The sequence below is a fragment of the Peromyscus maniculatus genome, chromosome 3 (assembly GCF_049852395.1).
Source record: "Peromyscus maniculatus bairdii isolate BWxNUB_F1_BW_parent chromosome 3, HU_Pman_BW_mat_3.1, whole genome shotgun sequence".
Lineage (NCBI taxonomy): Eukaryota > Metazoa > Chordata > Mammalia > Rodentia > Cricetidae > Peromyscus > Peromyscus maniculatus.
The window spans coordinates 16,416,922-16,433,392 of record NC_134854.1 but is presented as its reverse complement, the minus strand read 5'-3'; the positions used below and the strand labels follow the sequence as shown (position 1 = coordinate 16,433,392).

General features: G+C 35.3%; 1 protein-coding gene across 1 annotated transcript in view; it reads right to left on the bottom strand.

Annotated features, from left to right (window-relative positions):
• The window catches only part of LOC143272116 (uncharacterized), a 157,763-nt gene extending 144,533 nt beyond the window's left edge, over nucleotides 1-13,230 (bottom strand). Inside the window, exons 1-2 of the mRNA XM_076565952.1 lie at nucleotides 13,065-13,230; nucleotides 12,215-12,979 (exon numbers count right to left, since the gene is read on the bottom strand). Of these exons, the coding sequence (XP_076422067.1) occupies nucleotides 12,215-12,979; nucleotides 13,065-13,230 (931 nt within the window). The remainder of the gene's footprint in view (nucleotides 1-12,214; nucleotides 12,980-13,064) is intronic.
• Nucleotides 13,231-16,471: the final 3,241 nt, after the last annotated feature.

Genomic DNA, 16,471 nt, shown 5'->3' with positions numbered 1-16,471 from the left:
AGTTTATAGAAATAGCTCTGAGAGAGTGTTAGAGTTGGCAGAAATAAATCAATTCAGATATTTATATTCCAATAGAACAATCTTCTTGGAAAAATCTTTGAACTATAGTTCAAGAGAATAATCTAGATATTTCTTTTGTTCATTCTCTATATTGAAGATTCCATTATACATTGTGAACTATATCAATATTTTGTTACCCATTGATTCAATGAGTCTGTCTGTCCATGGGAAGTTAAGATGCACTATGTGTAGCTTTCAGATATATTTCTTTATCCATGTGCTTTGAACTTAAAGGAAAAATTATTACATATATTAATTTATGTGATTAGTTAAATACACCTGATATCTTTAGAATATGTGTCATGATAGTTCAACAGTTTATCACTAATGCTCTTAATATGTAGCACTTTGGATACAGTGATTTATTCTAATTTATAGACAATACTTAAGGATATTTGCATTTATTATCAAATTAAAATATATTAATGTAAAAAATTAATATGATTAATGAATATTTTAATCATATTTCCAGAGTAGACAATTACTTTGCCTCACAATTGATGAAAAAAACAAAATCATAAAGTGTTTTTCTAAGGTATCTATGACTCATAATATTAATATTTCCCTTTCTTTTCATTAGCATATGGTATTTGAGTAAAATGTTACTATATTTTATAATGCATATTTGATCATCATAGTCACATAATTAATTTTATATCATCATATATTTATGTAATTAAATTAAATTATTTTATGAAGACAACATATTGCAAATAAAATTTTCTAATCCTTTTTTTTAAGACAGGGTCTTGGTATGTAGCTCTGGTTGGCCTGCAACTTGCCACATAGACCAGGTTTGAAGTGAGCTAACAGACTCTCCTGCTTCTGCCGCCCAAGAGCAGGGTTTGAATGTGTGCAGCACCATTCCTTAAAACTGTATTTTGTGGTGCTATAGAATATGTTAATGCATGTTTCTTCATTGACCCACCGCTTACATTTTTTATTAGCATCTTCTGTCTGCAAGTCATTAAAATAAATTTTTGGAATTGGAAATCTCTGCTGTATAATACATTGTTCCAAAATCTGCTACAGATAACATCAAATAATGAATAATTTGATACTAAATGTGAAAACAGTATACATTGGTATAGGCACCTACACAAATATAGTTTATATTTTTTAATAATTTGTTTATTAAGAGATTTTCTATTCATTTTACATACCAACCACAGATTGCCCTGATCTCCATCCTCCTGCCCCGCCAGCCTTCCCCCGCAACCCACCCCCCATTCCCACCTCCTCCAAGGCAAGGTCTCCCATGGGGAGTCAGCAGAGCCTGGTAAATTCAGTTGAGGTAGGGCCAAACCCCTCCTTCTTGCACCAAAACTGCACAAAGTGTCTCACCTAAGGCACTAGGTTCCAAAATGCTGGCTCATGCATTAGGGATAGGTCTAGATCCCAATGCCTGGGAGCCCCCTACACAGTTCAAACTAAATAACTGTCTCGCTTATCCAGAGGGCCTACTCCAGTGCCTTGGGGGCTCCTCAGCTATTGGTCCACAGTTCATGCATTTCCACTAGTTTGGATAGTTGTCTCTGTACTTTTTCCAGTCTTGTTCTCCATACCCTTGCTCATTGAGTCCCTCCTCTCTCTCATTGATTGGACTCTTGAAGCTTGGCCTGGGACCCATCCATGGATCTCTGCATCTGTTTCTATCAGCCACCAGTTGAAGGTTTGCTCAATCATACCACAAGGACACATGCTCAAGTATGTTCATAACAGCATTATTTGTAATAGCCAGAACCTGGAAACAACCTAGATGCCCCTCAACTGAAGAATGGATAAAGATAATGTGGTACATATACACAATGGAGTACTACTCAGCAGAGTAAAACAATGACATCATGAGGTTTGTAGGCAAATGGATGGAACTAGAAAATATCATCCTGAGTGAAGTAACCCAGACTCAGAAGGACAAACATGGTATGTACTCACTCATAAGTGGATACTAGATATAAAGCAAAGGATAACCAGACTGCAAACCACAGCTCCATGGAGGTTATCTAGAAAGGAGGGCCCTAGGAAAAACGCATGGATTGCCCAATGATGGAGAAATGGATGAGAGCTACATGAGCAAACTGGGGGTGAGGGCAGGGGTAATGGAGGGCAAGGGACTGGGATGAGAGCTTAGGGGAGCAGGAAGTTCAAGCTGGAACAAGAACAGAGTGGGAAAGCAAGCAAAGAGATACCATGATAAATGAAGACACCATGGGAATAGGGAGAAACAGAGTGCTAGGAGGTTCCCAGGAATCCACAAGGATAACTCCACCATAGGCAATAGTTGCAGTCACTATTATAAATATACAATATCTATCTTTTTCCCCTAGAAAACTCAGCACCAATACAATTTAAAAGCTCTCTAATAACCATGTATTATGTTTTTTAATTATGATTGTTCATAACTTTTGTTTTTTAATAATGGTTTTAAACACTAGATTTATTCAGTATGGCTCCTGATTGAAATCTTGAGTATTTAGTCTAATTTATGGCTGCTCAAATGCACAGTATATTTCTGATGGTACGTGAAGCTTTTATAGTTATGATAAAACTTTGATAATGTTGACTTATTATGTGAAGACAGGTTCTGATTAATATTCCACATTATTATAATTATTCCATTCATTAAAGTTATTTTGGCTAATTATTTCAGCAATTAACCAAAAGTAATGGGAGGAAAGAGTATATGAAACTTCCCTTCTCCTAACATCTCAAACACAAGCAAAACTTAATGCTCCTCCCTTCTACTCCCTGTGCTTCTCTCTACCTTTCCTCGTTTCTGCCAACTGGTTTCTTGCTCAGCCTCTTCACCTAGGGTTGACTTTATTCAATTCTGTTTACAATATTCAAGCAGAAATCTCTTGGATTAAAGGTGTGTGCTAGGGCTGAGCCACATCACAACTAGAACCGATTTTTCCAGTAAATAATGCAATCTCAAGGTTCACAGCATGAACAAATATCTAGCAACAAAAAAGGAACATTTTCTCTTGGATTATCTGTTCACCTAGGTTTTAGACAGAAATGGAGCAAGGGGAGAGGTCTTGTTTCTAAAACATTACTAATAACTTGATTCATATTTGTTTGGGGCATTGGTAGCATTCCTGAGAGGCAGCTGCTCCAGATAGCTAGCAAGCCAAATCCAGGGACATATTAAAATATCTTACACAGCAGTACCCAAGGAAGTTATCAACAGTGTTCAGTTTGAAAATATCTGATGCAGACCCCCCACCCCTACCCCCAACCCTTTCCCAGAGTTCTTTTTCTGAGACCTCCAGGGTTATATGATGGCAAGGGAAAAAGTCAAAAACCCTGTTAATGCCCAGTGAAACTAAAAACTAGGAGATACAGGAATATGACTTTCCCTTCTGCTAAAATAAACATTGACTAAGGCAACTTTCCCAAGCCCCCAAAGTACAAGTCTAATTATAAACTCTTAAATAGTCTAAAGTGAGCACTAACTGAACCTGATAGGTAAATTAACGCCGCAGGCCAATCTAATGCAATGCTCAGGGTTTGACACATTTTTTTTTTTTTTTTAACATTTTTCCTCCTTCCTAATACTGAGATTGAAAGTGGATTTCTAATTCTTATTCCACTCATTACTTAACGGGAACACTGAGGTCATAGCAAATAAAGCAGTATGAGTTAATGAGAACAGCTTTAGCCAAAGAGGAGGTATTTCTCCGAGTACTTCAAGTGCTTCACATATATTAAGAAACCCCAGCTGAATCGATTTAATAATGTTGGGATTTACACAATTATTACAGAACCTTCATTATTCACCCCGTCTGCACATACCACAGCACAAATGAACATCTCAGCCTGGTGGTATTAACACTGCCATTTCCTCACCCATTCCCAGACCATCTGCTAGGCGTTGATCACTCACTGCTTTAGCATTTAACAGTTACCCAACTGCAACTTAGCAGATTTGTGTACTCTTGCAAACAGCTGGTTTAATAACTGCTTCAGAGCTTTTGGATAAAGAAATTATTTTGTAGTTCTTTATAATAGTCTTTTTTTATTGACGCCTCTGAGGAAAGAGTTTTACACTTGCTCCATTTATGCATCTGCAATTGCTCATAATATTTCTTGTCACATTTGGAAGCATATCTTCAGTATTTATAGTGCAGTAACATGGGAATCTTTATTACCATTCTTGTTTTTGCCATTTGTTTGTTCAACTGTCTCTGAGGACTGGAGCGAAACCTTTGTGAGAAATAATTTAGAGGAGTACAACTGCATAAATTTGAGTTTTCTTGGGTTCTGATCTCTCTGATAAAAAATTATAAGAAAAAAAGTGCTTCAATATCACAGGTCCCTAACTACCAATATTTCTCTTGAAGCAGTTTTTTAGTTACATCTGTGAACTGCTGTTCTTTGGGGACCATAGGAAACTCACAGATTGCCTCTATGTATTAACTAACCTAATCTGTTCCTTCACTGTTTGGTTAATGTGTGTGTTTGCTACAGTTCAGCAAAGTGTATCTTATTCATACTTTCCTGTTTGTTCAAAATTAAACAAACAAACAACAGAAGAACCCTCTGAGTTCTTATGGTTTAATAGACTAGGTAACATTTTGTTAAAACTTTGTTAGTCAAGTTTTTGGCCATTTCTCAAGTTATACAGTGTGTTCGTGGGTTCAGGGAGCTTTTCAGTTCTGAATGCAATTGTCTTTCATACTCTGTGACTTCTCAGTCTCCTCACTAGACACTGCTAGTGTGATTGTGAGGGAGATGGCTTTCTCTACAAATCTTTTGAGCTCTGTAGTGTTACTCTTCTTATCCAGTTATATCTGCACTCTTCTGCTCATAATAGTCTTCTACAATAGATAAATTCTATGTCACTTCTTACCTAAATTTTGATATTAAAATATTTCATACATGAATACTGTATTTACAACATTACACCTCCCTTTACCCCTCTACCTCCTTCCATATTGTTCACTACTCCCTTATTCTTTAATTATTATTGTTACACACACACACACACACACACACACACACACACACACACACACCAGTTAATTTAGTGTTGCTCATGAATATTTGCTTAGGGCTGAGCATATGGGATGGGATAAGATATCCTGAAGTTCATCCCTCTAGAAAACTGAGTCTCCCTCTCTTAGCAGCCATTGATTTTCTGTAGCCTATAACATAGAGATGTGATCTCTTGAGATTTTGCCTGTGTGCATTGGCAAGTCATTTAAAAATATTAATCATTTTGTAAACCAGTTTAATATATTAGGCCATGGGAAAATGATACAAAGTTCATATATGCAATTTTTTGCTCGATAATTGTTTTGTTATATGTAATTTTACCATGTTAAAGTTAAACCCTTACTTTTTAAAAAAAGAAAAAAAGGGGAAGTGCTGTGGATATCATTCTATATAAATAAAACACTGATGGCCAGTGACCAGACAGGAAGTATAGGCAGGACAAGGAGAGAGAAGAATTGGGGAAACAGGAAGAAGGGAGAGATACTGTAGTCACCGCCAGGACAAGCAGCATGTAAAGACGCCGGTAAGCCACCAGCCACATGGCAAGGTATAGATTTATAAAAATGGGTTAATTTAAGATATAAGAACAGTTAGCAAGAAGCCTCCCACGGCCATACAGTTTATAAGTAATATAAGTGTCTGAGTGATTATTTTATACATGGATTGTGGGACTGCGGGGTTTGGTGGAACCTGGAGAGAAGCCCTCCAGCAACAGCTGTCCTAGTAAGACAGTTATATTAGCAAAATAAAGTTTTTTTTCAAATGTGAAGTATGTATTTATTCCTGCATGTCTCAAACCACTACAATTTAATGTCATAGAAGGACTAACATTAAGTAGTAGTTTTATTGTGAATCCAGAGATTGAGACTAGAAGTTGCAGTGTTCCAGTCCACAGCTTAGGATAAACCTACATTCAATTGTGGGCACAGCTGATGTTTCAGATGGTGGTCCATAATGGTTGTGGGGAAGCAATTGTGTTTCTTTGGTCCACTTCCTTTCTTTCCTGGCTATTAGTATAAGGCTGCAGTTTCTGGTTATGTGGCCCAATACATTGGAATATGGGACTAGAAGGACATGCTACCAACTTGGAGACTGTTTTCCTGTGAGGGAATTAGACTCCATTTTTACGTTTCAAAAGAATCAGTGGACTCATTTCAAAATAATCAGTCTCATACATTTTAGAGATTTCAAGTTGCTTTGAATTACTTTCTGAGAAGTTCTTATTTTAATTATTAATATTTTAATTTTTAGGTGAAGCTAGTATATTCTGCCACAAAGTAAAATATAATGTAATGCATGAACAATTTCATGATTTCAACAACAGTAACAAAAAGAAATTAGAAAACAAATATTTACATAATTTCACTGGATTGTTGCTGCTCAATGGACAAACACAGAAGGCAAACTGTTTTCTGTGCTTTTTTCTCCTTGTTATTTCATATTAGTCAAAATCAACCTTTTTTATTAGTAGAGAAGTAAGCATAGAAAATAGCATGTTTCCTGTGATGGTTTTAATGGCGTAGAGCAAGTGCCCTGAATGTGAGTGTTCTCTATTTGCCTTTCTTGTGTCACACCCAAGGCTTTAGAGGACATCATCACCTAATCATACTATCATTCCTGTCACTTCCATTGCACACCAAGGGGCATGCAAGTACAGTGTAAAATAGCTCAATTAATCCAAGTACAATATGAGGTTTTACATTATACTTAATAGTTCTTTTAAAAAGATAATCTCTAGATGTTACACAAATAAATATTTGTTAATAGCTAAAATATATTTCTTTTAGAGTATGAAAATTAGACATTGTTTTATGATTCTGTGTTTTGAAGTGAAAATCAGCTTCTAAAGAGGACAATGTGTAGTTTTTAATTGGCTGTGTGTCCAGTTTCTTAAAATCTGTGTCAATGCATTGAACAGCAGATTAGATTTTTGTAAACTGCTGTTATGAGTTTAGATGATTTTATGGCAGAAAGAATAATTGGAGGAAATCTCACACAAAACAGTAATTTTGTAGTTATGTTGGTTGCTGTCCTAGTTATGGTTCCTATTGCTATGATAAAACTATTGACCAAAAGCAACTTAGGGAGAAAAGGGTTTATTTCACTTTCTAGTTCCATATCACAGTCTATCTTAAAAGGCACTCAGAGCTGGAACTCAAAGCAAGATGCAGAAGGCAGAAACTGAGGCAGATGTCAGCCATGGAGGAGCCCTGCTTATTGGCTTACTCCTAATGGGTTGATCACCTTGCTTCCTTATACAGCTGAAAACCACCTGCCCAAGGGTGGCACCACCTACAATGGGCTGAGTCATCCTACATCAATCGTTAATCAAGAAAATACCCCACAGGCATTTTCACAGTTGTGGTTCCCTCTTACCAAATGACTCTACCTTATGTTAAGTTGACTCTAGCCAGTGCAGCAACATTTTTATAGGCATTATAGTGAACGTAAATATATGCAACTGAATTTAAAGGAGATGTATTGAAAAGATGCAATTAATATACACTGGCCACTGCTTTAAAATACTCACAAACCTTCTGTGATCTTCAAAATCAGAGATAAATTTGACAATGAATAGTAGTATTAACAAAGGTACACAATTTGTATTTTAGTAGTTTGAAAAATCATGTAGGGAGGTATGTCATTGAATGCTGTCATCAAACTAGCTGATCTTAGTGACAATTTTGTTTCTTTACATTCTGGATTTCCTTTAGACACTAGAAATAAAATAAATACAGAGGAAATATAGCATTAATGAGGGCAAAAATACATTATACATACTCTGGCAATGTATATATACTATACCTCTTAATAGGGATGAAGTGGGTTTTTTTTTTCTTGAACTACAAATGCAGATAGCATTTAAAAGCAAACAAAACCAAATTTTCTGGATACATTTTGCATGGTGTTTGTATTTAATTTAGCTTCTGATATAATTGAGAGAGTTCATCAACCTGGCAAACAATGAGAAAAGTAATTAACCTCTGTCTTTCAATTGCAAAACTACTTGTATTTATACATTATTCAATGAATAAATCCTAATATTTGCCCAATGAGACAGTAGACATGGTATTTTAAGGAAATCAAAAATATTAAAGGTTTTATTTTTTCCAGTATTCAGATTTTTATGTCTTCTCCTTTTTCTTTGGTAAAAGATATTTGTGCATGCATGTCTTTTAAAAATTAATACCATTTTTGATAAAATTTTACTAACCTAACTTACTTAACTTATCTTTCCTTGTCCTTGTAGACTCAGAACCTTTGTCAAAAAATAACTTTGCAATAGACTGTATTATGAACAATGCTTTGTCTTAAATGTATAGCAAAATATATAATACTCTGTTCTCAATATAGATGAAATCAGGGAGAGGAGGAGTTTCTAAATGAGTCCATCTAGAAGTGTGAATGAGTGAAGCATAAAGTCTCTGTACCCAGGGAGTTAGATATCAGACAACAAAAGAAAGGAATCCATGAGAGGCAGAAACCTACTATCAGGATGGATATTACTTTTCAGTGCTGTGGGATCATCTGTATGTCAAATTACTCTGATTTTTCAATAAATAAAACACTGATTGGCGAGTGGCTAGGCAGGAAGTATAGGCAGGACTAACAGAGAGGAGAAAAGAAAGAACAGAAAGGCAGAAGGAGAAACTGCCAGCTGCCACCATGACAAGCAGCATATGAAGATGCTGGTAAGCCACAAGCCACGTGGCAAGGTATAGATTTATGGAAATGGATTAATTTAAGCTATAAGAACAGTTAGCAAGAAGCCTGCCATGGCCATACAGTTTGTAACCAATATAAGTCTCTGTGTAAACTTGGTTGGGTCTGAGCGGCTGTGGGACTGGCAAGTGACAAAGATTTCTCCTGACTGTGGGCAAGGCAGGAAAACTCTAGCTACATTTCAGGATGAGAATCATAATGAGAAGAAAGCTTCATAAAATGAGGATTCAGTGGTTTCTAGAGTCCAGATATAGCTTCCAGAATGAGACTACTTGTTACTAAGGATTAAATTCTCTAGGAGGTTAATACAGAAGAACTCTGAGCCTTCCTGTAACGTATAAAATATGACATGAATCAATTATCAACACTGATATACTCCAAAATTTAAAATTTTCCAGTAAGAAAAATGTTTGCTCGATATTGTGCATGAAGTAATGATGCTTAGTTTAAATCTTTCTCTGGTGGTATGAAATAATTTATGCACATTTTCTTTAAAGAATAAGTTTATGTATTCTAGAACAAAGATAATATGAATATAAACTTTATTTGATATAACATATCACTATATATAAATAATAGAATAAATATATAATGTAATATATAGTATTATATAAAAATTATAAAACTAAAAAAATAAAAGAAAGAAAAAGAGAGCAAGCTTTTATACAATATTGTGAAAAAAGGAACTTCAGAAGATGTCTTCCAGTATGTTTTCTGTTTGCTATCTGTTGAAAGGCATACAGCCTACCCTTAAGAGTAAGTTGTTTGCCCAGTAAGACTCCCCTGGAGAACTCTAAATTTTCAATTGTACGTGACTGAAGATTTCTTTTGGACTTTGGGGGGTTGCTTGTGTCCTCTTGTCTTTTTCTTTCAACTCTAGGAACACATCTGGTGCAGACATGAGTAGGGTCTGGTCATGCTGTTTCTGTGAGGTCAATATGTGTACATTTCTTTGAGATTAGAAGGGCTTGTTTCCTTCATCTCTTCCATCCCCTCTGGCTCTTACACTCATTGTGCCTACTTATCCACAGGGTTCCCTGAACCCAAGGAGAGGTATTTGGTGGAGACATCCTCTTTAGAGTCTAATATCATAGGTTCTCTCACTCTTTGCCTAATGTCTGGCTGTTGATCTTGCTATTTGTTCCTATCAGCTACTGGAACAAGCTTCCCTGATCATGGCTGAGCAAAGTACTTATCTATGAGTCTAGCATAATGTCATTAGGAGTCATTTTCTTTTTACTACACTACTTCTGTAGAACAGCATTTGGCTTTCCCCTCTTTCCCTTGGATTTCTAGTTTCAAGTTCTTGATTACCAAACAGCATTAGGTATTGGTTCCATTTACTGGACTGAGTTTTAAATCAATTAAGATATTGGTTGGTTACTCCCATAAGCATGGTGCCAATATTGCACTAGCATATCTTGGAGGCAAGATGCCAATGTAGATAGAAGGATTTATAGGTGGCTTGGTGTTTATAGTTCTCTTTGATAATGTATAAAGTAAGTACTTTCTAGTACCAAGGACACTAGCATGTAGGGATGAAGGCATATATGGGCATAAGCTCCAATTCTCTGTGTCTTATACATTGTGTGTGTGTGTGTGTGTGTGTGTGTGTGTGTGTGTGTGTGTGTGTGTGTGTTCAAGATGGGGCCTTCCTGTTAGTTTGTGGAGAGCAATCTATATTCTTGGCTGCACCCTGGGTTGTTTGGTGGTGCCAATGCAGCCCCTTTGTGCAACAGTTCAGTAAGATTCAATTCATTCTTGGTACTGCAAGCTTCATTTGATGATAAGTGATGCCAAGTTGGAAGTCTGTCTTCCTCCTATATTTGGCAATTTCATTTAGATCACCTTCATATATATAAATAATTTAGAAATCTTCTACTATATTATGTTAGCATATTATCCCTCAAATGACCCTTAATTTTAGCCATCACCACATCGTCCTCTTCCCTACCCCTCCTCACTTGATCTTCCTATTCCAGTACCTCTAACTTATCTATCCATATGTAATATTCTGTTTGTCCATATGTCTATCCTAGTCCCTTACTCTATACCTACAGTCTATGGTAACATAGATTGTAGCTTTATCACTGAAATAACAGCAAATATCCGTATATAAGCAAATAGTACATACTATATTTGACTTTCTATATTTGGGTTACCTTGCTCAGGGTGGTTTTGTTGTTGTTGTTGTTGTTGTTTTGTTTTTTTTGGTTTTTTTTTGTTTTTTGTTTTTTGCTAGATCCATCCATTTACCTGTGAAATGCATGATTTTTTAAAAGGTTGAGTAATAATCAATTATGCAAATGTACTGCATTTTCCACATCTATTCATATGTTGTTGGACATCTAGCTTGTTTCCAATTTCTGACTATTATGAATGGAGTAGAAATGATCATGAGTGATCAAGTATCTTCATGGTAGGATGAATTAACCTTTGGTTATATTCCCAAAAGAGGTCTTACTGGAACTTGTGGTAGATTGATTCCTATCTCCCTGAGGAACACTGACTTCCATAGTGGCTGTATAATTTTGCACTCCCACCAGCAATTAATGGCTGTTGTCATTACTCCACCTTCTAGCCAGCATAAGCTGTCATTTGCTTTATTGATTTTATCAATTCTGGGGGATGTAAGATGAAGCTTCAATGTAGTTTTGATTTGCATTTCCCTGATGACTATGGATGTTGAACATTTATTCAAGCTATTATCGGCCATTTGAGTTTCTTCTTTTGAAAAATCCCCCTTTAAAGCTGTATTCCATTTTTAATTGTATTTCTATTCTTGATTTGCAGGGGTTTTTTTGAGTTCCTTATATGTATTGGATATTAGCCCTTTATTGGATGTGTAGTTGGTAAAAAAAATCTTTTGCCATTCTTTAGGCTGCGACTCTGTCCCAATGATTGTGTTCTTTTCTCTGGTAGATGCATTTTAATTCCTTGAGTTCTCATTTATTATTGCATGATCTAATGCTTGTGCTAATGGCATTCTGTACAAAAAGTACTTTCCTTTACCAGTGAATTCAAAGATGTTCCCAACTTTCTCTTCTATCAGGATTGGTGTATGTGTTTTTATGTGAGGCATTGATCTGTTGGGAGTTGAGTATTCTGCAACATGATGAATATATACTTATTTAGATTCCAGTTTGGCCAGAGCAACTTGTCAAATGTATATTTCTGGCTTCTTTATCAAAACTCAGTTGTCCAGAGGTGTGCAGATTTATGTCTTAGTGTTTAATTTGACTCCTTTCTTTAATGTGTCTAAATTTTTTTATTACAAACACCATGTTGTTTGTATTACCATAACTCTATAATACAACTTGAAATGAGAGACAGTAATACTTCCAACAATTATTTTATTATTTGTATCAGGGTCCTTGCTGTTGTTCCCTTTGTGGGAGGGGGCCAAGTAGGCACAGAGTCAAATCACACAGACTCTGGGCGAATGTCAAAACAACAAGCTGATGAACATGAAGAGATGATCCATTCCTAAAGTTCTTTCCACATTCATCACATTTATAAGGTTTCTTTCCAGTATGGATTCTCCTATGACATTGAAGATTGGAGTACTGGACAAAGGACTTTCCACATTTTTCACATTTATAAGGTTTCTCTCCAGTATGGATTCTCCTATGACACTGAAGTTGGGAGGACTTAACAAAGGACTTTTCACAGTCATCACATTTATAAGGTTTCTCTCCAGTATGGATTCTCCGATGAACATGAAGAGATGATCCATTCCTGAAGTACTTTCCACAGTCATCACATTTATAAGGTTTCTCTCCAGTATGGATTCTCCTATGACACTGGAGATGGGAGGACTGGACAAAGGACTTTCCACAGTCATCACATTTATAAGGTTTCTCTCCAGTATGGGTTCTCTGATGAACATGAAGAGATGATCGATCCCTAAAGTACTTTCCACAGTCATCACATTTATAAGGTTTCTTTCCAGTATGGATTCTCCTATGACATTGAAGACTGGAGGACTGGACAAAGGACTTTCCACATTCATCACATTTATAAGGTTTCTCTCCAGTATGGATTCTCTGATGAACATGAAGAGATGAGCACCTACTAAAGTGTTTTCCACATTTATCACATTTATAAGGCTTCTTTCCTATATGAATTCTGTGGTGAACACGAAGGGATGAACTTTTTCTAAAGGATTTTCCACATTCATCACATCGGAGAATCCATACTGGAGAGAAACCTTATAAATGTGATGACTGTGGAAAGTCCTTTGTCCAGTCCTCCCATCTTCAATGCTATAGGAGAACCCATACTGGAGAAAAACTTTATAAATGTGATGAATGTGGAAAATCCTTTGTTAAGTTCTCCCAACTTCAATGTCATAGGAGAATCCATACTGGAGAGAAACCTTATAAATGTGATGAATGTGGAAAGTCCTTTGTCCAGTCCTCCAATCTCCAATGTCATAGGAGAATCCATACTGGAGAGAAACCTTATAAATGTGATGACTGTGGAAAGTACTTCAGGGATGGATCATCTCTTTATGTTCATCGGAGAATCCATACTGGAGAAAAACCTTATAAATGTGATGAATGTGAAAAATGCTTTAGGCATGGCTCTTCTCTTTATGTTCATCAGAGAATCCATACTAGAGACAAACCATAGAAATATCAAAACTGTATTGTTGTTTACCCATTGCTTTCTATTAATGTTCATCAGAGAACTCTCATCTGAGCCAAGCCTTATAAATGTAAAGGTGAAAATTTCTTAACCAAATCCTTAATATTTCATCTTCCCTGAACCCATTCTAAAGAAAACATTTACAAATATGAAGAATGTGGAAAAATACTTCTCATGAGCTCTTACCTTAGAAGACATCAGAAAAATTATAAGAATGTTAAAAAATTCTCTAATAATTATTAAATTTATTTCAGTAGCATTATATTTATGCAATAAAATTTCCTTCAAAAAGGAAAAAAAAAAAAAAAAAAAAAACAACAAGCTGAGTCTATTTAGGAAGAGGCAAGCCTTATATACCCTCCACCCAACCCTAGGGGAAGGTCTGCTGGTGTGACATAGCTGCCTCTCATTGGTCCAGGTCATCTCCAGATCATGTTTCAGCTGCTGTTGCTAAGACCATCAGGCAGACCCAGGCTGGCTCTCAGAAAGTACCTTTTTTACTTGTTTGTGCCCTCTGTCCTTCAAGCTCGTTAGGGATGAGTCATCCCACAATTATTCAGATTTTGTTGTTGTTGTTAATCTTGGGTTCCTTTTGTTTTCATATGAAGCTGAATATTTTCCTTTAAAGGTCTTGGAAGAATTGTGTTGGGATTTGATGGGGATTGCATCTGTACATTGCTTTTTAGAAGGATGACCATTTTTACTATAGTATTCATACAGTCTATGAGCATGGGAGGTCTTCCCATCTTCTGATATCGTCTTCAATTTTATTAATCAATTTTGTAATGTTTTTGTGATACAAATCTTTCACTTGCTTGGTTAGAGATACCCCCAGATATTTATATTATTTAAGGGTATTGTGAAAGGTGTTGTTTCTGTGACTTCTTTCTCAGTCTGTTTTTTTTTTTTTTTAAATATCAGAAGGCTACTGATTTTTGTGAGTTTCTTTTGTATCCCTCTGCACTGCTGAAAGTGTTTATCAGCTATAAGAGTTTCTGTTGTCATTTTAGGGTGACTTATTAATGTGAAAATATCATCTTCAAATAAAAATATTTTGGCTTTTTCCTTTCCCAATTTATATCTGCTTTCTATCCTTTAGTTGTCTCTTGTTCTAGCTAAGAGGTCAAGTAGTATATTGAACAGGTATGAGGAGCAAGGAAAACCTTGCATTGTTCCTGATTTTAGTAGAGTTGTTTTGAGTTCTTCCCATTTAAGTTTGTGTTAGTATGTGCTTTCTGTAGACTGCCTTTATTATGTTGAGGTCTGTCCCTTGTATTCCTAATCTCTCTGGATCATGAAGGAGTATTTTATTAGAGCCCATTTCTGCATCTAAGCAGATAATCTTTTTTGTTGGCATTCAATTTGTTTATATGGTGGACTGCATTTATTGATTCACTTATGTTAAACTATCATTAATCTCTAGAATGAAGCCTACTTCATCATGGTGGGTGGTCTTTTTGATGTGTTCTTGGATTTGGTTTGCAAGTATTTTATTGAGATTTTTTGCATCTATGTTCATAGGTAAAATTGGTTTGTAACTCTTTTTGTTGTGTCTTTGTGTAGTTTGTACATCAGGATAAATGTGGCCCTTGAAAATGACCTGAGTAATGTTCCTCCAGTTTCTGTTTTATGGAATAATTTGAGAAATATTGGCAGTAACTCTTTGGTAAGTCTGATAAAATTCTACACTAAAACCATTTGGCCCTGGCCTCTTTGGGTTGTTAGAATTTTAATTACTGATATATTTCAATAGTGTTTTTATGTTTGTTTAAATTGCTTATCTGATCTTGTTTTAACTTTGTTAAGTGGTATGCACCAAGAAAATCATTCATTTCTTTTAGACTTTCCAATTTGATGGAGTATGACTTTTTAATGTATATCCTTGTGATTCTTTGGATTTCCTCAGTGTCTTATATTATGCCCCCCATTTTTCTTCTTGATTTTTGTTAATTTAGATTTTCTCTCTTGTATTTTAGTTAATTTGACTAAGGATTTGTCAATATTATTGATTTTTTCAAAGAAACAACTCTTTTTTTTTAATTATTGATTCTTTGAATTGTATTTTGTTTGTATGTTTCTATTTTATTGGTTTCAGTCCTGAGTTTTATTTTTCTTGCCTTTTACTTATTTTGCATGTGATTTCTTCTTTTTGTTCTAGAGATTTAAGTTATGCTGTTAAATTACTGATATGAAATCTCTCTAATTATTTTAGTGTAATAAACTTGTCTCTTAGAAGTACCTTCATTATGTCTCATAAGTTTGGTTAAGCTGTATTTTCATTCAATTCCAGAAAGTCTCTAATTTCTTTCTTCATTTCTATCTTGACCCATTTTTATTCCTTATTTAATTATTCAGGTTCCGTGAGTTTGTAAGATTCTCTTGTTTGTGTTATTGTTGATATCTAGCTTTAATCATTGTTGGTCACCTAGGATGTTGGGTGTTATTTCAATTTTCATTTATCTGTTGAGGCTTGCTTTGTGTTCACATATGTGATCAATATTGGAGATAGTTCTATGAGATGCTGACTAGAAGGTATATTCTTTTGTATTTGGATGAAATGTCCTATAAATATCTGTTACATACATTTGGTTTATAATACAGTTAGCTCCAAGATTTCTCTGTTTAGTTTTGTCTGGATGGTTTGTCTATTGGTGAGAATAAGGTATTAAGGTCTCCCACTGTCTGTGTGTGAGGGTCAATATGCTGAGTTATTTCTTTTCGGAACATTGTTGTTTGGTGCATTGAGATTACAAATTAAAACACCTTATTGATCAATTTTCTTTTATGAGTTTGTAGTATCTTTCCCTATCTCTCCTTGTTTTTGGTTTAAAGTCTATTTTGTCAGTCTTTGAAATGAGCATGCAGGCTTATTTATTAGTTTCATTTACTTGCAATATATTTTCCTATCCATTTACTGACTTGATGTCTATCCTTGATATTAAGGTGTGTTTCGTTGATGATGAAGGATGATGGATCCTGCTTTTACATTCATTTCTATTAGTCTGCATGTTTCCATAAGGATAATTCAGACCATTTATAT